Source organism: Leucoraja erinacea, chromosome 22, assembly GCF_028641065.1.
Source record: "Leucoraja erinacea ecotype New England chromosome 22, Leri_hhj_1, whole genome shotgun sequence".
NCBI lineage: Eukaryota > Metazoa > Chordata > Chondrichthyes > Rajiformes > Rajidae > Leucoraja > Leucoraja erinaceus.
In genome coordinates, this window is record NC_073398.1 from 8,479,752 (window position 1) to 8,505,102 (window position 25,351).

The 25,351-nt window shown below is 45.8% G+C and overlaps 1 protein-coding gene across 2 annotated transcripts in view; it reads right to left on the minus strand.

Moving 5' to 3' along the window:
* Positions 1-2,774: 2,774 nt before the first annotated feature.
* Positions 2,775-25,351, minus strand: part of LOC129707687 (phosphatidylinositol 4-phosphate 3-kinase C2 domain-containing subunit beta-like) — a 177,868-nt gene continuing 155,291 nt past the window's right edge. For both annotated transcript variants that reach the window (XM_055652882.1, XM_055652883.1), the window contains exons 30-33: positions 19,665-19,734; positions 19,422-19,522; positions 9,614-9,739; positions 2,775-3,945 (exon numbers count right to left, since the gene is read on the minus strand). In XM_055652882.1, coding sequence (XP_055508857.1) covers positions 3,793-3,945; positions 9,614-9,739; positions 19,422-19,522; positions 19,665-19,734 — 450 coding nt within the window. In that variant the 3' untranslated portion in view covers positions 2,775-3,792. The remainder of the gene's footprint in view (positions 3,946-9,613; positions 9,740-19,421; positions 19,523-19,664; positions 19,735-25,351) is intronic.

Consider the following 25,351-nt stretch of genomic DNA (forward strand, 5'->3'; position numbering starts at 1 on the left):
AAAGTCAGAGTGATACAGCGTGGAAACAGGCACTTTGGCCCAACTTGCCCACACCAGCCAACATGTCCCAGCTACACTAGTCCCACCTGCCAGCATTTGGTCGATGGGATATGATAGAATTTTATTTATCCCAGGAGGGAAATTGATCTGCCAACAGTCATAAAACACAAGATACATGAAACATGTCGAGTGGAAAGTTTGGGGATGTGCAACAGGGAGAAAGGATGTCCCTGTGGCGTTCTGTTCTGCATCTTGGTGGAACCAGTCTGGAACCATATCCCTCCAAACCTGTCCCATCCATGTACCTGTCTGACTGCTTCTTAAATGTTGGGATAGTCTCTGCCTCAACTACCTCCTCTGGCACCTTGTTCCATACACCCACTACCCATTGTGTGAAAAAAGTCAGGTTTGGTGTCACATGTACCGAGTTACAGTAGAGCAAAGGGGAAGATACAGAGTGCAGAATATAGTTCTCAGCATTTGTAGTACATCAGTTCCATAGACTAAGTTCACAATGGGATCGGGCAATATGTTTATTGAAGGACCCTATAACGGAGGGGAAGAAGCTATTCTGGAGTCCGGTGGTACACACTTTCAAGCTCCTGTACCTTCTGCCGGACAGGAGCAGGAAGAAGAAGGAATGACTGGGGTGGGAGAAGTCTTTGATTTTGTTGGTTGCTTTTCCAAGGCAGCATGAAGTGTAGATGGAGTCAATGGTGAGGATCAATGTGATGGACTGGGCAACGTCCACAACACTCTGCAATTTCTTGGGGTCTTTGCCAGAGCTGTTCCCAAACCAAGCTGCGATGCAACGTGACAGTGGGCTTTCATTTGTAAATCTAACCTGCTCATTCGACCGCCTTTGCAAATTCAGGGAAATTAAGAAGACATGGAGGAATTTTTCAATGGGGAATTGAACTGAAATGATCGACCTATAGGTGGGAATGGAAGGAGTTTTATAGCTCAGTGCATTATCTTAAGCTCACAACACAGGCAGACAACTATATCTCCAATCACCGTAAGATATGATCCACTCTATTTTATCTGATATTTTATTGGCGTAAGCTATAAAATCACATCTCAAGAGGCTATGTCAGAATGCAACGCAAAGAAGCAGTTATCCTCCTGAATCTGGGGGAATAAGAGGAAGCCTTCAGCTTTGCAGGCTGGTGTTAATGCATCAATGCCCTACACCGATTTGAAGGCTCCAATTACCTCTGCCCCAGCAGTGCTCAGATCTTGGTTTTATTATAGGGAAAGTGATCATGACTCGGGCTGATGCTGACAGGGTGACATCTTCCTAGAGAACGGATCAGAGTGTGATCAGATCAAAATGAAAACAGCAACAGAAAGCACACTTCAAGAACTCTTCATTGGCCATAAATCTCCTTTGAGGTTTCCTGGGATTATCAAGGAGTCATAGAATTGTCGAGCACAGAAACAAGCCCTTCGGCCCATCATTCATGCTAAGCTAATTGGCATACTGATCTAGTCCCATTTGCTTGCATTTATCACACATCCCTCTGAGCCCTTCCCATTCTTACATATGTCCAAATGTCTTAAAAGTCACCATTGTATCTGCTTCTATAGCTTGTATCTATAGATTCTCCTGGCATTCCAGATACAGACTACTCTCTGAAGAAGAAAAAAATCTCCCTGAGGTCCCTCCGAAAACTCTATCCTCTCATCTTAAGCCTCACCTCGCCTACCCTCTCACCTCTCTGCCCTGGGAAAAGAGTTTTGATTTATTACACCTCAATAAGGTCACCCCTCAGCCTTCTACGCGACAAAGAAAAAGTCCTAGCTGTCTAACCTCTCCCTATAATTCAAGCCCACAAGCCCAGGCAACATACTGAACCCATATAAATGTGATTTAGTTTTTCATATCATTCCTCATCTCCTCTTGGACACAAGTCAAGCATTGGACAAACAAAGTCAGTGGAATGAGGTCGAGGAACACATGCCTTGCATGAGAACTTCAAAATCAATTTGACAGTCACAGTTTAGCAGGATATGGGCAAAACGCTGATAGGTGGGACTCATGTAGATGGGGCATTTTGGCCAGTATGGGCAAGTTTTGCCAGTATGGGCAAGTTCGGCCAAAGGGCCTGTTTCCGTTCTGTATGATAGTACAACTTGGTGTCACCGCCAAACCTACAAACCAGCCCATCTATGTTTACATCCAAATCATTTATATATATCACACACCCAAAGAATTGTGGCTTTACAGGTTAATTAGCCTCTGTAAAATTACATTTAAGGTGTAGGGAGTGGATGATACAATGGGCGGCACGATGGCATAGCGGTAGAGCTGCTGCCTTACAGCACCAGAGACCTGGGTTTGATTCTGACTATGGGTACTGTCTATACGGAGTTTGTACGTTATCCCTGCGACCTCATGGGTTTTCTCTGGGTGCTCTGGTTTCCTCCCACACTCCGAAGACGTACAGGTTTGTAGGTTGATTGGCTTCAGTAAAATTGTAAATTTTCACTGGTGTGTGGGATAGTGTTGGTGTACGGGGTGATTGCTGGTTGGCACGGTGGGCCGAAGGGCCTGTTTCCGCATTGTATCTCTAAAGTCTAAAAGTCGAATGGTCTAGTGTGATCGATGGTCAGCTTGGGCTCAGTGGACCGAAGTGCTTATTTCCGTGCTGTATCTCTAAACATACTGCCAGCCATTTAATATCTCCTTAAATTATCTGCATTGAAGTCAAATAAATGAAATGGGAACCACGGGAGACATAATACCAGCTGCTGTCAGGCTCATAACTACCACTGTCACATTTAAACCCTTCCCCTATCAAATCATTTAAAATAATGCAGCAGCACAGTACACTTACAGTATTCACAGAACCGTTTATTATACATATTTTGTTTAAGGATTTTCATGGATCTATGTCAATTTACTTCAAACCTTACAGCTTTCAGTGGTTTGAAAAAAGTTATGGTGAATTCTTTACCTCTTTGAAAATCTCACTTGAAGATCGGTAGTTAAGCAAACCTTTATATTCAGCTTCATACAAATCACAAATTAAATGTTAGATCTGCTAACACCTGCACAGCTGATACGCAACATTTATATTGAATTGGCAGCTTACATTGTCTAAGTTTGCAATCACTAACAAACAATCAAATAGAGTAATAGAGTATCTGTCGTTAGCAGACTTTCAATATGGGTTTCGGTTTAAGTTCATTACTGCCACGTGTGTTGAGGTACAGTGAAAAGCTTGGTTTTGCATGCTGTCCAAACAGATCAGATAACACTATACATAAATACAATCAAGTCAAACTCAACTACAATAGGTAGAGCAAAGGGGAAGATACAGAGTGCAGAATATAGTTCTCAGCATTGTACTGCTTCAGTTCCAGGGACAAAGTCTAAAGCTGGCAATGGGGTAGAGGTGAATCGGACAGTGCCCCAGCTTATGGAAGGTAGGGTGCTGTCAGAAGCCTGATAACAGAGGGGGAGAAGCTGCTCCTGAGTTTGGTGGTGCACGTTTCATGCTTCTGTGCCTTCTGCCAGATGGGAGCAGGATGAAGCAGGAATGACCAGGGTGGGACAAGTCTTTGATTACGTTGGCTGCTTTTCCGAGGCAGCGTGAAGTGTAGATGGTGTCAATGGTGGTAATGGGGGTCTGCGTGCAGTTCTCAGCATGTAGCTCACCAGTTCCACAGATAAAGTCCAGTGCCTGCATTGGGATAGAGGTGAATTTGACAGTACCCTACCTTATGGAAGGAAGCCCTGCCTGTGTAGGGCTGTGCTCACCTTATGCTCTTCCTGCAAGGGTACAATCAGACTAAGGAATTGCCCAGTCTGTACCACCGCTCCTGGTCCAACGTTACCTCCCTGAGGGGAATATTCACAGCGCCCAGTAGAGTCTGCCTGCACCACACACTCAGCTGGATGACTCGGTTTGCTAGGTCTGTATTCCCAACGTACTCCAGCTGTAAACGGTAAAGATGACATGTGCCATTACGGTCCAATCCCACTCATTTCTAAATCTTCCAGATGTTTTGGCTCAGCGCGAGTTCTTGTCTGAAGAAGTAATTTGCTCTGTTCACCTGCTTTAAAGGTGTTTCGAGTTGGAGACACCAGCTGGAGCCTTGAGCAACACCCAAAATGCTGGAGAAACCCAGCGGCTCAGGACCCTTGCCTCATTAGCAAGGGGGTCAAAGGTCCTGGGGAGAAGGCAGGAGAATGGGGTTGAGAGGGAAAATGGGTCATCCATGATCATATGGTGGAGCAACCCGACGGGCCGAATGGCCTAATTATGTTCCTATGTCGTATGGTCTTGCGGTCTTCAGATTGATTTTAGCAAAGGGGACAAAGCTGGGAAAAGGGTGGGGTGGGAGAAACCTTGGCACGTGATAGGTGGGTACAGGTAAGGGGGGGGGTGGTCAAATTACATTTTGTGCCCAACCCTGGAATCAAGGTGAAGGGTCCCCACACATCCGGACAGAACCCTCAGCCCTGATGATACTTTCTGCATGAGCCATGTTTAGGAACTTGTTGATTATTGAGTAGTTTTCGTTTTTAGTTTTAGAGATACAGCGCGGAAACAAGCCCTCTGAGTCCACACTGACCAGCGATCGGCGCACACTTACACTACCCGACACACTAGGGACAATTTACAATTACATCAAGCCAATTAACCTACAAACCTGTACGTCTTTGGAGTGTGGGAGGAAACCGAGTGCGTGTAGGATAGGAGAAGTATGTGGGGATCACTGGTCGGTGCAGACTAGGTGGGCCAAAAGGCCTCAAAACTAAAAACTAAACAATGCAATAGTGTATCCAGCTAGAAGAAATGCATGGCATCTATAACTGGCTAGTTTGTGCATGCTAATTGTACCCAGAACATCAATTGATTCCTCCAGATATATTCAGTAGAAAATTGCTTGAAAACGGGAAAACAGCTGTAGCATCCTGACATTACCCACTGCTCTGGACAGGAAGGCTCTGCAGAGAGTAGTGCGTTCGGCTGAACGCACTATGGGAACTACACTCATCCCCCTGCAGGACCTATACACCAGGAGGTGCAGATCCAGAGCCATTAACATTATGGGGGACCCCTACCACCCCAGCAATGGACTGTTCCAGCTGCTATGGTCAGGCAAATGCCTCCGCTGTCATGCTGTGAAAACAGAGAGGATGAAACGGAGTTTCTTCCCACAGGCCATTAGGACTGTAAACTCTTATCTCACCAGGGACTAATTTACTGTACTCATTTACTGTTGTGTTGTGTCTTTTGTAAAACAATTATTTTCTAACATGTAAATACTGATTCTGTTCTATTCTGTTCTGTAGTTTTTGCACAAACCGCAGGCATTGCCACTTTCATTTCACTGCACAACTTGTGACAAATAAAGTTGACTTGACTTGATGACTTGTTTCATTTGGTTTCCTTCCCCATTAAGTCACAAGCTGAGGAGCAGCATAGGAGCTGAGGGGATTGGAATCCTAGAGGCAAACAGCATGGAAGCAGGGCCTTCAGCCCAACTAGTCCATTCGTCTGCATTTGGTCCATATCCCTCTAAACATTTCCTATTCACGTACCTGTCCAAGTGTCTTTTAAATGCTGTTCTGGTAACCTGCCTCAACTATCTCCTCTAGCAGCTCGTTCCATATACCCACCACCTTCTGAGTGCACAAATCTTTCCTATCCATGTACTTGTCCAAATCGACCTGACCTTTGTCTATCCGTCACAAACTTAAGGCCATGTAACACTGCCTTTGTTTCTTCTCACACCAGGTACTCTACTGCACCAATCTGACCGTCACCCCCCCTCCCCCCCACCGCTCCCTCCCCTCACCTGTATCTCACCTATCACTCACGAGGCTTTGTCCCACCCCCACCTCTCTTTTCCAGCCTTCTCCGCCTACTCCATAAATCCAAAGAAGGGTCCCAACCCAAACGTCACCTGTACATTTCCCAGCACAGATGCTGCCTGACCCACTGAGTTCCTCCAGCACTTGGTGTTTTGCTCGAGATTCCAGCATCTGCATCTCCTTGTGACAGATATGGAGAGACGAGGAGGAGTGAAATGTAAAGCTGGGGGAAGGGTTATAGGTGGACAGGGGGAGAGGCCAAGGGGGATACATGGGGAAATGAGGGATGTTACTTGGATAAGCAGCATGAGCAAGAACCTAGCCACACTCAGGTGATCAGAAAAGTTTTCTCCAACTTTGTAACGTGTTGGACTTCAACTGGTAGTAGTAGTCTTTAAGGTACTAAAATATACTCAAAATGACTTTAGGACATAGCCAAGGCTCCACTCTTCCTTGGTCATCTGTTGCCAGCCCCACTTTGTTCTGGCCTTTTTGTACCTCTAGTTCCCTCCTCCCTACTTTCAGTCTGAAGAAGAGCCCCCACCCGAAACATCGCCAATCCATGTTCTCCAGACATGCTGCCTGACCCGCTGAGTTACTCCAGCACTCTGCGTCCTTTTGTGTATTAACCAGCATCTGCAGTTCCTTGTATCCACCTCAAAATGACCACTTGTTTGGCAGAATTGGTGTATGGAAAACCAGTCACAATCGAGAGGGGTTTATAGGCTTGCGAGGCACCTGCAGTTGGCAGCTTTGCAGCGTCTACAGAGCAGTACTGCTACAATCCCCTCCAGCCAATTTGGCCGATCCAAATTTGCTGAGCCGGTAATCCAATAAACTCCGGCTGCAAATGCTAAACCCATTTCGTAGCAGCGCGGCTGATCTCCTGCCCCAGTCCATAAAAACGACTTACAAGAGATTTATTAATTTTACTCATGAACTCCGTGGACTTTGAGATTCACACTGTGTACAATGTAATTGTCTAGAATGGCAGCCAAGTGTACTAAAAATAGTTATGCACGGGGGAGTATGGAATAATCTATCTGATCGTTGTAATTTGAGCAATTTCAGAATTATGTCTTTAAGGATAATTTTTTTAATCTATCGTATAATTTTGTAACTCTTCCAAGGCACTTTTGTTTTGTTATTTATCAGTGAAGATTGATCATTAGGTCCAGGAGGACTGGATTTAAATGATCTTTAATATTTCTGCCGGCCTCCAACATGATGCTAAGTGTTAATAGCATATCAGAGGGAGCTTCAATGCTTTAACACAATGGGTATTCTTCTAAGTCAGTTGTTCTCCCGATAGTTTCCTCCAAAGATTTACCAGAATGATGCCTGGATTAAGAGGTTCAGTTCAGTTCAGTTCGGCGTAGTTAATTTAGCATGGAAACAGGCCCTCAGACTACTGAATCCGCACCGATCTGCGTTCCCCGCACATTAACATGGTCCTACACACACTAGTGACATTTTTACAATTTTACCAAAGCTTACAAACCTGCACGCCTTTGGAGTGTGGGAGGAAAACGGAGGATTTCGGAGAAAACCCACGCGGTCCCTGGGAGAATGGGAGGTGTTTCGGGTCAAGACTCTTGTCTGAAGAAGGGTCTCGACCCGAAAACGTCACCCATGGTTCTTTAACACATATTTTCTGGCTCTGTCCTCATATACAAATACACTGGTCTAAAATATTTAAGTGGTTTTCTGGGGTCTATGGAAAAGATATTCTCCCTGATCCAGAACTGGCACTTTTTGGATGCTCAGAGACTGCTTTGTACTTCACGTCTGAAGAACAACAAGCACTGATGCTTGGTATGGTGGCAGCCAAGAAAATGATCCTAACAGACTGGAAATCATCTACACCCCCCTGCTTCGAAAAATGGCTCAATGAAATGATAATAATCATACAGATGGAAAGGATACGCTTCTACAACTCCAAGGTACCAAACAACTTTTTAAGTGTTTGGGGACCATTTATCAACCATCTCAAAGTCCAATAATTTCATAATTTCATATTATCTGCAGTGATGTAGTCCTGTGACCTTTACTTCTGCTTTTGCAATGAATGACTGTGTAGCACCATGTGGATTGTACCAATACTGTTATGTCTGGCGGCTTTGTTTTATTTATTTATTTATTTATTTTTAAAAAAAAATTATAATTATTTGTTTTTCCTTCCTTTTTTGTTTTTCCTTCCTTTTTTTTTCCTGTTGTCTTTTTCAGTTTTTATTTATTTATTTATTTATTTTTGTTGTTTGTTTTGTTCTGTTTTGATAGTGGCATTTAAGAGGCTTTTGAAATGGCTTATGGATACACAGGGAACAGAGGAATATGGATCATGTGCCGGTAGATAAGAGATGGTCTTGGCATTATGTCCAGCACAGATATTATGGGCCGATGGGTCCGTTCTTTTGCTGTAATGTTCCATTTTCTATGTTATTTTCATTAATACTCGGCCCTGGTGAATAGTACGGGTGTCAGGGGTTATGGGGAGAAGGTAGGAGAATGGGGTTAGGAGGGAGAGATAGATCAGCCATGATTGAATGGCGGAGTAGACTTGATGGGACGAATGGCCTAATTCTACTCCTATCACTTGTGACATGCCCTTATGGTGCGGCACAGTTCGGGTGATTCTGCAACCCCGCGTTCCTTGTAGAAGATTCTTCAGTAGCAAGTGCTGGAGTCAGACCCACATCACTAAAGGCGTGACTCTATACTCTGAGCTGCGTCCACCTCTGACGCAGCTCAGAGCTGAGAGGAAGCACCCCAGTGTCAAAGACCCAACAAATAAAAATCACACTCTTTCCATTATATCAGACTACACATTCCCTCATAAATCATCACAGCCTCCAATAATTAGACCTCCACATTTTGCTGCAATTATGTTCATAAATGATAGGAGCGGAATTAGGCCATCCACCCATCAAGTCTACTCCACCATTCAATCATGGCTGATCTATCTCAAACCCATTCTCCTGCCTTCTCCTCCTAAGGTTTCAAGATGCCTTAGTTTAGTTTAAGTTTAGAGATACAGCATGGAAACTGGCCCTTTGGCCCGCCGAGTCCACGCCGACCAGTGGTCAGCAGTCAGCGGTCATCTAGCTCTATCGTACACACTAACCTACAAACCTGCATGTCTTTGGAGTGTAGGAGGAACCAGTGGAAACCTATGTGGTCACAGGGAAAACGTGCAAACTCCACACAAACAGTACCCGTGGTCAAGATCAAACCAGGGTCTCTGATCAAGGTCAGGATCAAACCAGGGTCCCCAGATGTGGGGAATCAACAGGTATATGGTCCTAAGATTATCATATTAAACATGGAAACATAGACAATAGGTGCAGGAGTAGGCCATTCGGCCCTTCGAGCCTGCACCGCCATTCAATATGATCATGGCTGATCATCCAACTCAGTATCCTGTACCTGCCTTCTGTGGCAGAGAATTCCAGAGATTCACCATTCTCTGTGTGAAAAATGTTTTTCTCATCTCGGTCCTAAAAGATTTCCCCCTTATCCTTAAACTGTGACCCCTAGCGAGTACAAACCGAGTCTATCCAGTCTTTCTTCCTATGAAAGTCCTGACATCCCAGGGATCAGTCTGGTGAATCTTCTCTGTACTCCCTCTATGGCAAGAATGTCTTTCCTCAGATTAGGAGACCAAAGCTGTACGCAATACTATTGAATGGTAGTGCTTAGTGATGGGCCGAGTGGCCTACTTCCATTCTTATTTTCCTGCTTCTACCCTAATACGTCACAAAGAATTATCTGCAGAGTACTTACAATCTGATTAAACGTTGGATTGCTGTTTTTTGGCACCACGTCTGTTTTCCTTTTGGTCACCCGCTCTGCATCTGGTAGGAGATAGATCTTTACATATGCATCTGGTGCAGAACCATCTGGCAAATACTAGAAGAGAGAGAGAACGGGTCAATTAAAATGCAAGTCACAAAGCCAAGCTTCCATCTTGCAGTACTTGAACTCGACAGTGGGAATATTCACTGGCTTCTAATATTGTCCACTTAACAACTCTATATTACAAGCTAGAAAAATATTCTGATTAAAATCCGTATTCTGGTTGAGCGGCACAGTGGGAGAGCTGCTGCCTCACAGTGCCAGAGACCCGGGTTTGACCCTGACTACGGGTGCTGTCTGTATGGAGATCGTACTTTCTCCCTGTCAGCGTGTGGGTTTTCTCCGGGTGTTCCAGTTTACTCCCACACTTCAAAAGCATGCAGGTTTGTAGGTTAATTAGCTTCCGTAAATTGTAAATTATTCCTAGTAGGATAGTGGCCAGTGAATGGGGTAATCGATAGCAGCGTGGAATCGGTGGGCCGAAGGGTGCTTCAGTTTCCTCCCACATTCCAAAGCCGTGCAGGTTTGTAAGTTAATCGGCCTCTGTAACTTGTCTCTCGTGTGTCGGTTGCGAAAGTGGGACAACAAAACTAATGTACAGCCGACCAATGGTCAGCGTGGACTCGATGGGCTGAAGGGCCTGTTACCACACTGTATCTCAAAACTAAACTAAAGCAGTTCATCAAATGCAATAGTGAATCCCAGATGTTAGGCAGCATCTCTGGAGGACATGGATAGGCGACGGTTTGGGTCGGGTGAATATCTTCTTTGAAATATCTGTTCTTATGATTAAAATGAAGGTGACCTGTATCCAAATGTAACAGTTTTATACACAATGAGTCCCTGAGATGATTACCTGTCAGATTAACCTGATCTTGACCAAATAGGTTTAGGTTTACGTGTAGGAAAGAACTGCAGATGCTGGTTTAAACTGAAGACAGATACAAAATGCTGGAGTAACCCAGCGGGTCAGGCAGCATCTCTGGAGAAGAGGAATAGGTGATGTTTCGGGTCGAGTGAATGACTGAATGAATGAGTTTTTTGGCCAAGTATTCACATACAAGGAATTTGCCTTGGTGCTCCGCCCGCAAGTGACAACATGACATACATTGGCAGTTAAGAATGATTTTTAAAACATTAAATATTAATAATAAAACATTATTGATTAAGCATGTGAATTAAATGAAATACCAGAGCAAAAGGAGGCTACAGATTTTTGGTTATTGAGTAGAGCTACTACTCGTGGAAAAAAGCTGTTTTCTCCACGAGTAGTAGAGTGAAGAAGAAGGGTCTCGACACGAAACGTCACCTATTCCTTTTCTCCAAGTTTAGGTTTATTATTGTCATGTGAAAAGGTTTGTTTTGCACACTATACAATTAGATCATCAGATCAGATATACGATACATAAATACAAACGAGCCAAACTCATTGTATTTATGTGTGGGATTATCTAATCTGTTTGGATAGCACACAATACAAAGCTTTTCACTGTACACATGACATTAATAAAACTAAACCTAAACGTAAAAAAAACATATTTTCATTTTCGAAGCTATTTGTTTTTAAAATTCCATCATACAACGGGCAGGTTGTTTACAGAATTAGCGCAGAATGTCAGATCCGGCAAACTGCAGAAATTGCTGGTGCAACAATTAGTTCCAATGTGTTGGCAACAGGGGTGTTGATGTTAGCAGGGGGAAGAGGTCTGCGCAAATAACAGCTGGTCTCAGCGTGAAGAGGGGCTGTAACACTGCAGGCAGCTGAGGGAGGATAATGCCCAGCTCTGAAGTCATTCGAAAGGTCATGGTTGGAGAATACACAGGAAATAAAAGACAGGGGATCAGTTTGGCTGGAGTACAGCAGGCGCGATTCAACGCAGCTATAAACCTCGCTGGCCGAGCAGCTCTGAAGTAAACATTGGAGAATAATAACCAGGTCTCTACGGCTCACTGCACTGCAGGATTACACAGCAACGTTCAATTCCTGCCCCGTCTGAACAGTATGAATGATTTAGCGTGATCTGCACCCATTCATCTTGTCTCACAGGGCTCGCTTAATTACTTCTGAGAAAACAATTCAGCCCATGAGCAGACGACATGGTTTCTGGGTGTGGTAAAGTGTTGGCTGTTTGTTTGCAGACACACAGTTGCTCCTTTGGCTGATTTATTGCCTCTGTCCAGCCTAACATACAACCCGAAATATTCCCAAATATATCCACAGTCAGTCTGAAATAAAAAAAAGACACAAAGCATTGGTGTAACTCAGCATTCAGGCAGCATCTCTGGGGAATATCAATAGGTTACATTTTAGTCACCCCCTACTACAATCAGCCTGAGGAAGGGTCCTGACCTGAAACGTCACCTCCCATCTTCTCCAGAGATGCTGCCTGACCCATTGAGTTACTCCAGCATTTTCGGTTTAAACCAGCATCTGCAGTTCCTTCCTGCACATAAGAAACATTTAGGCAGGTACATGGATAGGACAGGCTTAGTGTGATATGGGCCAAACGCAGGTAAGTGGGACTGGTGTTAATGGGGGCATGTTGGTTGATGTGGGCATGTTGGGTCGAAGGGCCTGTTTCCACACTGTATGATTCTATGATTCTCTGCAGGAACACAATGAAGTTGGGGGAAATGGGATCATTTTGTGCACCAATTCACAATCCATTGGCTAAATATAATTCCCTGCACTAAAGTACAAAAACCTGTACTGGGTTTAAAAAAATACTCTGGGCGTTAGAATCTGGCAGGCGTCAGAGTGCAGCTCTTGGCATGCTGTGAGAATCTGGCTGGGTTAGTTTAGAAAAGGAAGCCTGTGGCTTGACCCACAGGTGACTCCTACTCATATTGACATGGGTTTGTCTCGTAATTATCTTTAGATCAGTCTGGGAAAACAGAAGGCAGATCTGTAAAACTCTATCTACTGCAGTCTCCTGAAATGCTTCAGTATTAAACGCTTCTGCACATTCAATACTTTGTTGCTCTTATACCTGCCCAGTGCTTGTATTAATCCCTGATTCTGGCACAGATCATTCAACTACTGAATGTTATTCAGTGGTCACTGCTGACACGCACACCTCCAGATGCAGAGACAGTATCTTTCCGGCTGTTATCAGGCTACTGAACCATCCTATCACCAACTACAGAGCTGTCATAACCTCCCCTCTACCTCATCGGAGATCCCTGGACTGTCATTAATTGGACTTTATAGACTTCATCCTGCACTGAACATTATTTAACTAACCCTTTATTCTGCTTCTGTACACTTCGGACGGCTTGTTTGTAATCATGTATTGTCTTCTCACTGACTGGAAAGCACGCAACAAAAAGCTTTTCACTGTAACATGGTACACGTGACAATAAACTAAAATAAACCAATGGAATTCTAACAATAGAAAGCGAGACTCAGCGACCGTTTTGTCAAACACTTACACCTCAGGGTTCAGTGCTGGGCCCATTGCTGTTTGTCATCTATATACGAATGATTTGGATCAGAACCTGCAATGTTGTAGAGCAGAGAGATCAAGGAGTCCGGGTACATAGATCATTGAAAGTGGTGTCACGGGTAGATTGGTGGTCAAGAAGGCATTCGGCACATTGGCCTACATCAGTCAGAGTATTGAGTATAGAAGTTAGAAGGTCATGTTATAGCTGTACAAGATATTGGTGAGGCCACATTTCGTCTTTTGTTCAGTTGTGATCACTCTGTTGCAGGAAAGATGTTGTGAAACTGGAAAGGGTGCGGAGAAGATTTACAAGGATGCTGCCAGCCACGAGGGTCTGAGCTATAGGGAGAGGTTGAGCAAGCTAGGATTTTATTCCTTGGAGTGCAGGAGGATAGAGGATCTTTTTGAAATGTACGAGATCATGAGAGGACTAGATTGGATAGACGCATAGAGCCATTTACCCAGTGGAGGAATCAAGAACCAGAGGACATCGATTTAAGGTGAGGGTGGAAAGATTTACTAGGAGCCTGAGGGGTGACTATTTTATACAAAGGGTGGCACGAATATGCAATGAGCTTCTAGAAGAGGTAGTTGAAGCAGGTACACACAACATTTAAAAACATCCGGAGAGGTACATAGATAGGATAGGTTTGGAGAAATATGGGTCAAGTACAGACAAGTGGGACTAGTGTAGATGGGGCTTTTGGTCGACGAAGCCAAGTTGGATTGAAGGGCCTGTTTCCACGCTACATGAGTCTATGACATTATGAGGCAAATTGTAACAGCTATGCTGGTGATTACAGAGTGGTGAATTTCTGCTTCAATTCTGGTCACTTGTTGCCCCAATCATTCAACGAAGTGCAGAAAACAAGAATGCAGCAACAGTTTTTTTTATTCATACAATGCTCCAAGGCGCTTAAAAAGGCAGCGGTCTAAACACTTGGTGTAGTTGGTCTCTAGTGGACTGACATGTTGGATGTCAAAAAATGACACAAAGTGTTGGAGTAACTCAGTGGCTCAGGCAGCATTTCTGGAGGACATGGACAGTTGACGTTTCAGACCGGGAACCTTCTTCAGTCAGTCTGATTGGAGTTGGGAGGGGGGGGAGGAGAAAGGTGGAAGAGAGGAGGAGGCGGGACAAAGTCTGGCAAGCGATGGGTGACATCAGCCTGTCCCGACCTGAAACGTCACTTGTCCATGTTCACCAGAGATGCTGCCTGACCCGCTGATTTACTCCGGCACTTTGTGTCCTTAAGTGATAGGTGGATGCAGGTGATGGGAGGTTGATTGTCAATTGGAAGAACAAAGGCCAGAGATGACAAAACAAAAAAGTGTGAATCAAGAATAGAAGAGGTGCGAATTGTGAAGCCAGAGGAAGGAATATAGGTGGAAGGGAATGTGAGTGTGTGTGGGGGGGAGGGAAGATTGAATGCAAATCCATCTCCCTGCTACCTTCAGGTAGAAGGTACAGGAGCCTGAAGACTGCAATGACCAGGTTCAGGAATAGCTACTTCCCCACAGCCATCAGGCTATTAAACCTGACTCGGACAAAACATTGAACATTAATAGCCCATTATCTGTTATTTGCACTTTATCAGTTTATTTATCCATGTGTGTATTTACGTATATAATGGTATATGGACACACTGATCTGTTTTGTAGTCAATGCCTACTATGTTCTATTGTGCTGAAGCAAAGCAAGAATTTAATTGTCCTATCAGGGACACACAACAATAAACTCTCTTGACTTGACTTGACTTGAGGAGGGGAGGGAAAAAGGGGAGGGCACAAGAGAAGTGAGGTGGGAGTGTTTCTGTTCGTAGATCAGTTGCCCATGTTTTTACTGTTGGGTCGTGAACTATCCAGCCGGAGTATGAGGTGCTGTTTCTCCAGTTTATTTAGATGGCAAGTCAATTTACATTCCAGGGCCTCTTTTCAATGATACACCTGTTTTTCCTCTATATGTGAGACGCAGCAGATGAACATATTTAACGTAGTTTATCACTGCAGTTTAATCAAGCTGCCTTTGAGTTTTATGGAGGATATATGCGCTTGCTGTGCAGGATTGACGCATATGAAGACTTTGTACCAGGTTTGTTAATGTTTCCTGGGGCTAACGTGGGCTTGTTGCCAATGTCTGGGCGAGGAGGCAGACTGAAAGAAGAAAAGATTTACCACTTGTGGAGATGTTTTTGGCCCCGGCAGCCATTTGCATGGTGATCTTTTCACGGTCCTCCAATCGTTAATCAGCGCGGTGCTAGAATAGCTATTCATCCCCCCTTTTTCAAGCACAACAAAAGACCTAATCCTTCTCTTCGAAAATCTCAACCTCCTTTGTTATTTCATGGGTGGACAGGAGAACATTGTCACTGGTTCAGAATGAGTTGTGGCAGAGTTCTGTGTACACAGTGTGCCACAATTTCCGAGCAGTTGTTCCTATTTGTTCGCTGACTGTCTGACAGCCGTGACTCATATTGGATCACAGGCCGGCTTGGGAATGTTTACCGATGTTTTATGTGGCACCGGAGATTGTTCAGGAGGATTAGCTTTGCAGACATTTTAAATGAGATGAGGTTTTTTTTGTTTTTTTGTTTGGTGGGTGCCTGGAACGAGCAGCCGGGGGTGGTGGGGGAGATTAAAAGACTTTTCAGACCATCGCGCAAACCAACCTCCCTTCCATTGACTCCACCTGCACTTCAGGCTGCCTCGGCAAGGCCAGCAGCATAATCAAGGGCCAGTAGCACCCTGTTCACTCCCCACTTCTCTCTCCCATCAGGCAAGTGGTGTAGGTGTGTGAAAACACACACCTCCAGATTCAGGGAGAGTTTCTTCCCAGCCGTTACCTGGCAACTGAACCGTCTCACCAACTAGAGAGCGGTACTGAGCTACTATCTACCTCACTGGAGACCCTCGGACTAACATGAATCGTACTTTCCTGGGCTTTATCCTGTACTAAACGTTGCAGAGGGTGGTGAAAATTGCCCAACGCATCACCGGTTCCTCGCTCCCCTCCAATGAGTCTGTCCAAAGCAAGCGTTGTCTGCGAAGGGCGCTCAGCATCGCCAAGGACTGCTCTCACCCCAACCACAGACTGTTTACCCTCCTCCCATCCAGGAGGCGCTACAGGTCTCTCCATTGCCGGACCAGCAGGTCCAGGAACAGCTTCTTCCCTGCGGCTGTCACTCTACTCAACACTGTACCTCGGTGACTGCCAATCACCCCCCCCCCCCCCCCCCCGGACACTCCTCCCACAGGAAAAACACTATGACTGTATGCATGTAAATAGATTTATTTATTGAAATCATATTCTATGTCGCTCTTCCAGGGAGATGCTAACTGCATTTCGTTGTCTCTGTACTGTACAGTGACAATGACAATTGAATCTGAATCTGAATCTGAATCTGAATTTCCTTTATCCTGTACGGTACACTGTGGATGGCCTGATTGTAATCATGTATAGTCTTTCCGTCGACTGGATAGTGCACAACAAAATAGCTTTTCACTCGACCTTAGTACATATGACAATAAACTGAACTAAACTAAACCAGACAGGCATGTGGATATTTGTTCCACAGGTTATAAACCAGACAGGCACTTGTTCCTGTCTACAGAGGCACATGGATACGCATTGAATGGTGGGATATGGATTATATGCAAGCAGATAAGAGTTGGTCGTGGTATCATGTTGGCACAGACATTGTGGGCTGAAGGGCTTGTTCCTCTGCTGTACTGTTCTATGTTTTATGTTTAAGGTGAGAGGGGAAAGAATCAGTCGGAACCCGAGGGGCAGTTTTCACTCAGCGGGTCGTGGATATATGGGATAAACTACCAGAGGAGGTAGTTGAGGCAGGTACAATAACAACATTTAAAAGACAATTGGACAGGTACATGGATAGGAAAGGTTTAGAGGAATATAGGCCAAATGGGTCTAGCTTAGATGGGTCAGCAGGGGCGAGTTGGGCTGAAGGGCCTGTTTCTGTACTATACAACTGTGATTTTGCAGCTTTGTTTAGTTTAGTTTAGTGTCGAGCTACAGGGTGGGAATAGGCCCTTCAGCCCACCGTGCCAACCAGCGATCCCCGCACATTAACAGTATCCTAAGTACACTAGGGACAATTTACAATTTATACCGAGGCCAATGAGCCTGCAAACCTGTACGTCTTTGGATTGTGGGAGGAAACCGGGGCACCTGGAGAAAACCCACGCAGGCCATGGGGTGAACGTACAAACTCCATACAGATGGTACCTGCAGTTCGGATCAACCCCGGGTCTCTGGCGCTGTGAGGCAGCAACTTGGCTTTGTGTCTGATGGTAAAGGGATTTCTTGTACTAAACGTTGCAGAGGGTGGTGAAAATTGCCCAATTGTGTCTGATGGTACAGCACTTGTGGCAGGGATTTCATACCATCACTGACTACAAGCCCCTCCCCCTCCCCCGCTGCGGATATGCCAAAACGACCCCTCTCTACCAGATGAACTGAACGAGTTCTACGCACGGTTTGAAGTTAAAAACAGCACCCAGACACGTGCACTACTGCCATCTCCCAGTGACCAGTCGCTCAGGCTGTCCGCAGCCGGAGTTAAAAAGGCCTTTGCCAGCATCAACCCACGCAAAATTGCAGGGCCGGACAACATTCCTGGATGCGTTTTAAGAGACTGCGCCGAGCAACTGAAAGATGTCTTCACAGACATTTTTAACATCTCACTCAGCCAGGCAGTAGTACCCAACTGTCTTAAGAGTGCCATCATTGTCCCTGTCCCGAAGAAACCAAACCCAGCCTGCCATAATGACTTTCGACCAGTGGCCCTAACACCCATAGTCATGAATTGTTTTGAGCGACTGGTTATGCAGCATATCAAAAATAGTCTACCTGCCGACCTAGACTCACTGCAGTTCGCCTACAGAGCCAACCGATCCACAGAGGACGCAGTCTCAACAACACTGAACCTCGTACTGTCACACCTTGATCGGAAAAATACTTATGCCAGGATCCTCTTCATAGACTTCAGCTCTGCTTTTAACACAATCATTCCGTAGCAGCTGGTGGAGAAGTTGGAGCTATTGGGGGTTGATGCTGGCACATGTAACTGGGTCCTGAACTTTCTATCGCAACGGCAGCAGACAGTCAGGGTGGGCAGTAGGACATCAAAAACCATAGCCGTGAGCACTGGCTCACCCCAAGGCTGTGTCCTAAGCTCCCTGCTGTTTAGTCTGCTTACACACGACTGTACTGCTAGACTCAACAACAACTTCATCAACAAGTTCGCTGATGACACAACAGTAGTGGGTCTCATCAGTGACAATGATGAATCGGCGTACAGGATGGAGGTGGAGCTGCTCACAGGTTGGTGCAAATCCCACAACCTCATTCTTAACGTGGGAAAAACTAAGGAGATGGTGGTTGACTTCAGGAGGGCAGGAAAACAACACCATACACCTCTGCACATCGATGGAGCTGATGTGGAAAGGGTCAGCAGCGTGAAGTTCCTAGGACTCCACCTGTCAGATGACCTGACGTCCACGACCAACACCACAGCACTGGTCAAGAGAGCCCAGCAGCGACTACACCCTCTCCGAAGACTACGTAAAGCAGGTCTCCCCACTACACACCTACGAACTTTTTATAGGGGGACAATCGAGAGCACATTAACCTACGGCATCACTTCCTGGTTCGGGAGCTGCAAGGCTTACGAACGGCACCAACTAGACAGGATTGTGAAGGCCATCAGCAGGATTATTGGTGCTCCACTCCCTTTCCTGCTGGACATATACAGGAAGAGATGTATCAGCAGAGCCATCTCCATCATCAAAGACCCCTACCACCCATCGCATCACATATTCTCCATCCTGCCATCTGGGAAGAGGTACAGGAGCATTAGCTGCAAAACCAGCAGGATGCTCCTCGGCTTCTTCCCACAGGCTATAAGACTGATAAACGGACTTTGCGCCCTGCCAAAGTATCGCGCACCAACCATCAACCTGGACACACTGCAGCAGAGCCACTGTCGTGCCGCTGCCGATCGGAACGCCTGCTGATGTTTAGTAGAGAGTAGAGTGTTTAATTTGTTCATGATATATGTATTTTTATTTCTATTTATTTTTTACTGCACACTGAATGGACACTGGTTGAGTAATGTTTTTTTGTTTCCTCTGGGTATGTGAGTACTCAGGAAAATGAAAATAAAGATATACTATACTGTACTATACTATACTATAAGGTCAGCAGCATGGTGGCTTTGAATGTTCAGTGTGCGTGTGTGTGTGGGTGTATGTGTGAACTGTGTTCTTACAATATTTGTGACGTGCTTCACCATGACGGAGAGCTTGCCATTTTCCAAGGAGATGTGGAGCTGAGCGCTTGCTGGCAGCCTTGCAGGGTGAAGGACAGGCTCTGAAAAACAAACAGGTGCTTCAGATCATTCAACCCTGACTTCAAAGCATACACTGCTTCCTCGGGCATTTTCTCGTGTGTATTGCATGTAGCGAGCGGCAGTAAACGTGACGATGAACAGGAGTAGATGCTGCCCCAGTACCTGATGATGGCGAAGCAGAAGGCCTTTCATTGTTTGGAGAAGAATGAAAAAATGTGTAGACAAGATCACTCTGCAAAAGGTGGAAAAGAAACACGTGTTAGTTACAGTGGCGCAGCGGGTAGAGCCGCTGCCTCACAGCGCCAGAGACTCGGTTCAATCCCGACCTCGGGTGCTGTCTGTGTGTGGAGTTTGCATGTTCTCCCTGTAACCGTGTGTGTGTTTCCTCCGGGTGCTCCGGTTTCCTCTCACATTCCAAAGACGTGTGGGTTTGTAGGTTAATTGACCCTCTGCAAATTGCCCCTTAAAAGCCTCTTAAACGCCACCATCCTATCTGCCTCCATCCACCACCACCCCAGGCAGCGTGTTCCAGGTGGTGTAAAAAACTTGACCTGCATATCTCCTTGAAACTTTGTCACTCTTGTCTTTGACATTCCCACTCTGGGGGAAAAATAGATTTGAACCGTCTATCCCATCTGTTCCTCTCACAATTTTATATACTTCATCAGGTCTCCCCTCAGGCTTCGACAATCCGGAGTAAACAATCCAAGTCTGTCCAACCTCTCGTTATAAGTTTGTTCTCTCGTGTGTCAGACGACGCTGTTGGCTTCCGTCGTCGTCCAACTTGTCGATAGAAATGGTCGCCCGACACGTCACTGAGTGCATCGTGTCGTCGTTTCCGGGGATCGCCACAAGGAGGCTTCAGCCATGATCCCCTCCTGATAGGTAATACCCCCTAATCCTGGCAACATTCTGTTAAAACTCCTCACTACCCTTTCCAAAACCTCCTCATCCTTTCAGTGGTAGACAAAAGCGCTGGAGAAACTCAGCGGGTGCAGCAGCATCTTTGGAGCGAGTGAAATAGGCAACGTTTCGGGCTGATACCCTTCTTCAGACTGATGGAGGGTGAGGGGGGGGCGGGGGCAAGAAAGGGGGAAGAAAGGAAAAAGGAGGAGGAGGAGCCCGAGGGCTGAGGGAGAGGTAGGAATGGGAGGAGACAGCAAGGCCTAACGGAATTGGGAGAATATTCAATGTTTATACCACTAGGGTGCAGACTGCCCAAGTGGAATGTGAGGTGCTGTTCCTCCAATTTCCGGTGGTCCTCACTCTGGCCATGGAGGAGGCCCAGGACAGAGAGGTCGGATACGGAATGGGAGGGGGAGTTGAAGTGCTGAGCCACCAGTTTCACAACCTCCCCTCAAGTTCTCATCCTTTCAGTAATGGGTGACCAGAACTGCCTAGATACTGTATCTGGCCCAACCAAGGTTTTCTAAAGCTGCATCATGACTTTCTGACTTTTATACTTAATGCCTCGACCGTTGAAGACAAGCCTTCTTTACCACTCTATCTATTTGTGTTGCTGCTTTCAGGAAGCTATGGATGTGGACCCCAAAGTCTCTCTGTACACCAGTACTCAATCCACTGAGGAAATGACTCAGTCACTGGGATTTCTGAACAATCAGGTACTGGTTTATAGTTTTACTGCACTTGGCTCCTTAAATCAGGTATAAGGCCGTGTGACCCCAATTCCATTGGAGCCCGAGTCTCTTAGAAGCACAAAACTGATAGATTAGATCTGCGGCCCTACACTCTGCCCTGACCCACCTGGACAAGAACAACTCCTACATCAGGTTGTTGTTCATCGACTTCAGCTCCGCATTTAATACTGTCATCCCCGCCAGCTTGATCACCAAACTCAGCGGACTTGGCATCACCACCTCCCTCTGCAATTGGACACTGGATTTCCTCACCAACAGACCACAGTCTGTTAGGATCAACAACATCACCTCCTCCACTCTAACACTGAACACCGGCGTGCCACAGGGCTGTGTGCTCAGCCCTCTCCTCTACTGCCTCTTCACCCATGACTGAGTTCCATAGTATGGCTCCAACGCCATCATAAAATTTGCCGATGACACCACGGTGGTGGGGCTGATCAGGGACAACAATGAATCAGCCTATAGGGAGGAGGACCAGAACCTGGCAGCCTGGTGTCCCAATAATAACCTTGTCCTCAACTCTAAGAAGACGAAGGAAATCATCGTTGACTTCAGGAAGACCAGAGGTGGCAGACATACCGCCATCCACATAAACGGGACTGAGGTGCAGCGCGTCTCCAACTACAAATTCCACGGGGTACACATATCAGAGGATCTGTCCTGGTCCCTCAATACCACCAAACTGATCAAAAAGGCGCAGCAGCGCCTTTACTTTCTGAGGAGGCTTAAGAAAGCTCACCTGTCCCCCCAGATCCTGTCCAACTTCTACCGCTGTACCATCAAAAGCACCCTGACCACCTGCTTCACGATATGGTACAGCAGCTGCACCACAGCTGACAGGAAGGCACTGCAACGGGTGGTGAAAGCCGCTCAGCACATCATCGGTGCCCCGCTCCCTGCCATGGATGCCCTCCACCGCAAACGGTGTCTGAGACGGGCCGGGAAAATCATCAAGGACCCCTCTCACCCTAACCATGGACTATTTACCCTCCTCCCATCAGGGAGGCGGTACAGGAGCCTCAGGTCTCGCACAAGCAGGCTGAGGAACAGCTTTTTCAATAACACCATTACACTGCTGAACTCACAGTTCCGTCGCTAGCTATCTTTAGACTCTCCCATTTGTATACATTTATTGGCCTATGTACCAGTTTAATTCATCCACAGTCCACACAATGTTACCAGTATCTTTATTTCTACTATCTTGCATTATGACCAGACGCTAAACTGCATTTCGTTGTACCTGTACTCGTATTTGTGCAATGACAATAAAGTTGAATTGAATTGAATTGAATTGAATTGAATTAAGGAAATAATATCATAGGAGTTCTTGTGAGTCATTGTGAGTTTAAGAAAATATAAGATTTTCTTTGACTCATTTCTTTGACATTTTATATGAAATATGCACTCCAATTCCCAAATGTACCACATTCCTTGGAGTTAACTCTTTGATATGGTGATATGGAAAGGAAGATTGTGTTAGTGTAACCATACATAACCATAATCATACATGTACTCCAGTGCAGAGCCTTAGTGGTCTGACATACATCTTCCCTTGGTCGTTGCTAATTTTCTGTGGAAATTAAGCTGAATGCTCCTAGCAGTTTACACAGCCCAAATCACTGCAGATCTGGACTATTTTACATTGCAGAGAAAATTGAAATTGATTGAAAGATGCAGCATGGTCTCGACCCGAGGCGTCACCTATCCATGTTCTCCAAAGATGCTGCCTGACCCGCTGATTTATACAGAACTTTGTGTCTTTTTATGGAAACATGCACTTCGGCCTACCGAGTCCATGCCGACCATTGATCACCTGTTCTGTTCACAATAGTTGAATATTTGAAAGATCCAGCAGGGAAACAGGCCCTTCGGCCCACCGAGTCCATGCCGACCCATCGATCACCCGTTCACACTGGTTCTACGTTATCGCACTTCCGCATCCACCCCCGAAGCAGCAGGGGCAATTTACAGAGGGCCAATTAACCTACAAACCTTTGGGATGTGGAAGGAAACCGGAGCACCCAGAGGACACTCACTCGGTCACGGGGAGAATGTGTAAATCCTACACACACACACACACACACACACACACACACACACACACACACACACACACACACACACACACACACACACACACACACACACACACACACACACACACACACACACACACACACACACACACACACACACACACACACACACACACACACACACACACACAGCACCCAAGACCTGGATCTAAGCTAGTTTTAGTTTAGGGATAGAGCATGGAAACAGGCCCTTTGACCCACCGAGTTCACACTGACCATTGATCACCCGTTCACACTATTTCCATGCACATTCACTCCCTACACACTAGAGGCAATGGGGCAATTTGCAGAGGCTGATTAACCTACAAACCTGCACGCCTTTGGGATGTGAGAGGAAAGCAGAGTACATGGAGGAAATCCATGCGATCACAACGAGAACACGCAAACTCCATACAGACAGCGCCCAAGGTCAGGATTGAACCTGGGCCTCTGCCGCTGTGAGCCAGCGGCTCTATCAGCGGTGCCATGGACTTCATCACTGGTCAAAGAAACTAAACTCTGACTTATGTGATCTGAATAATGTCATCTCTGTTTTTCACCTATGAGGTGCGGACAAATGGACTCACGTACTGAGCATTAAGCTTAGTTTCTTTCTTGGAACACAAAGTGCTGGAGTAATTCAGCGGCTCAGGCATCATCTCTGGAGAAAATGAATAGGTGACGTTTTGGGTTGGGACCCTTCTTTAGTCTAATTGTGGGTGGGGGGGGTAGGAGGGGGGGTAGAGAGTGGGGCACAACTGGATACAAGAAAAGACCAGGACAAATCAAAGTTGGCAACTGATGACCTCAGGCAGGGAGGATCCCTTCTGGCCGATTGTTGGCTCGGGACAGTGTGATCCCAAGAAGGATTCTGTATATTGTTATGAAGTGTGGAACTGGTTAACAGACCTTTAGTGGAGGAAGTGGGGACAAGGCAGGGGGGCAAGGAAAGGGAGTGTTTGTAGAATATACCTAAAATTAGAGAATTCAACATTTATACAGTTGGGGTGTAAGTTTAGAATCTGAAGAAGGGTCTCGACCCGAAATGTCACCCATTCATTCTCTCCAGAGATGCTGCCTGTCCTGCTGCGTTACTCCAGCATTTTGTGTCTGACTTGGGTTGTAAGTTTGCCAGACTTGCAAAATTGCCAGTGTGAGGCCACACATAAATTGGATGAACCGCTCCTCATATTCAGCTTGGGTAGCTTACGTAGGTATGAGCGTTGAATTCTCTAATTGTAGGTAACTTCGACAAACACTCCCCTCCCCCTCCCCTCCCTCATCCCCCATCTTGCCTCCCCCTTCCTCCACTGGAAGTCGATTAACCAGTCCCTCAGTTTGCAATGATGCATCCCTCCCGGCATCACACCATTCTGAGTGTTCAAGACATCCATTGGGTGGTTGGCATGAGGCATAAACTATAATGCATTATTTTAGAGGCCAGGGAGTTGTAGAGTGCTGTTAAAAGTTAATTAGCATTGAGCCTACGTATCAAACTCTGAACATATGTTTATTCTGTACATATTATTCTAGTCTTGTTGGCCAGGAGCAATTTGTTTTGGATTGTTTTCTCCGGAATATCGAAGGCTGAGGGAGACCTGATGGATGTTTATATAATCATGAAAGATATAAGTAGGTAGATAGTCTGAATCTTTTACTTAGAGGGAAATATCAAAGACAAGAGGCCTTTAAAAGGTGAGAGGGACAAAGTTTGAAGGAGATGTGCAGGGCAAGTGGTGGTGGGTGCCTGGAACACATTGCCAGGTGTGATGTGAATGCGAATACAATAGAGCCATTTGAAGAGGCTTTTAGAAAGGCACGTGGATATGCAGTGAATGGAGGGATATGGATCACGGGTTTAAGAAGGAACTGCAGATGCTGGAAAATCGACGGTAGACAAAAGTGCTGGAAAAACTCAGCGGGTGCAGCAGCATCTATGGAGCCAAGGAAATAGGCAACGTTTCTGGCCAAAACCCTTCTTCAGATATGGATCACGTGCAGGCAGAGGAGGCTTGTTTATCGTGGCTGCTTGTTTGGTACAAACATTGTTCCTGTGTTGCACCATTCTTTATTCTTCTCTGACATATCTTCACTAGTAACGCTTTGAATAAAACTT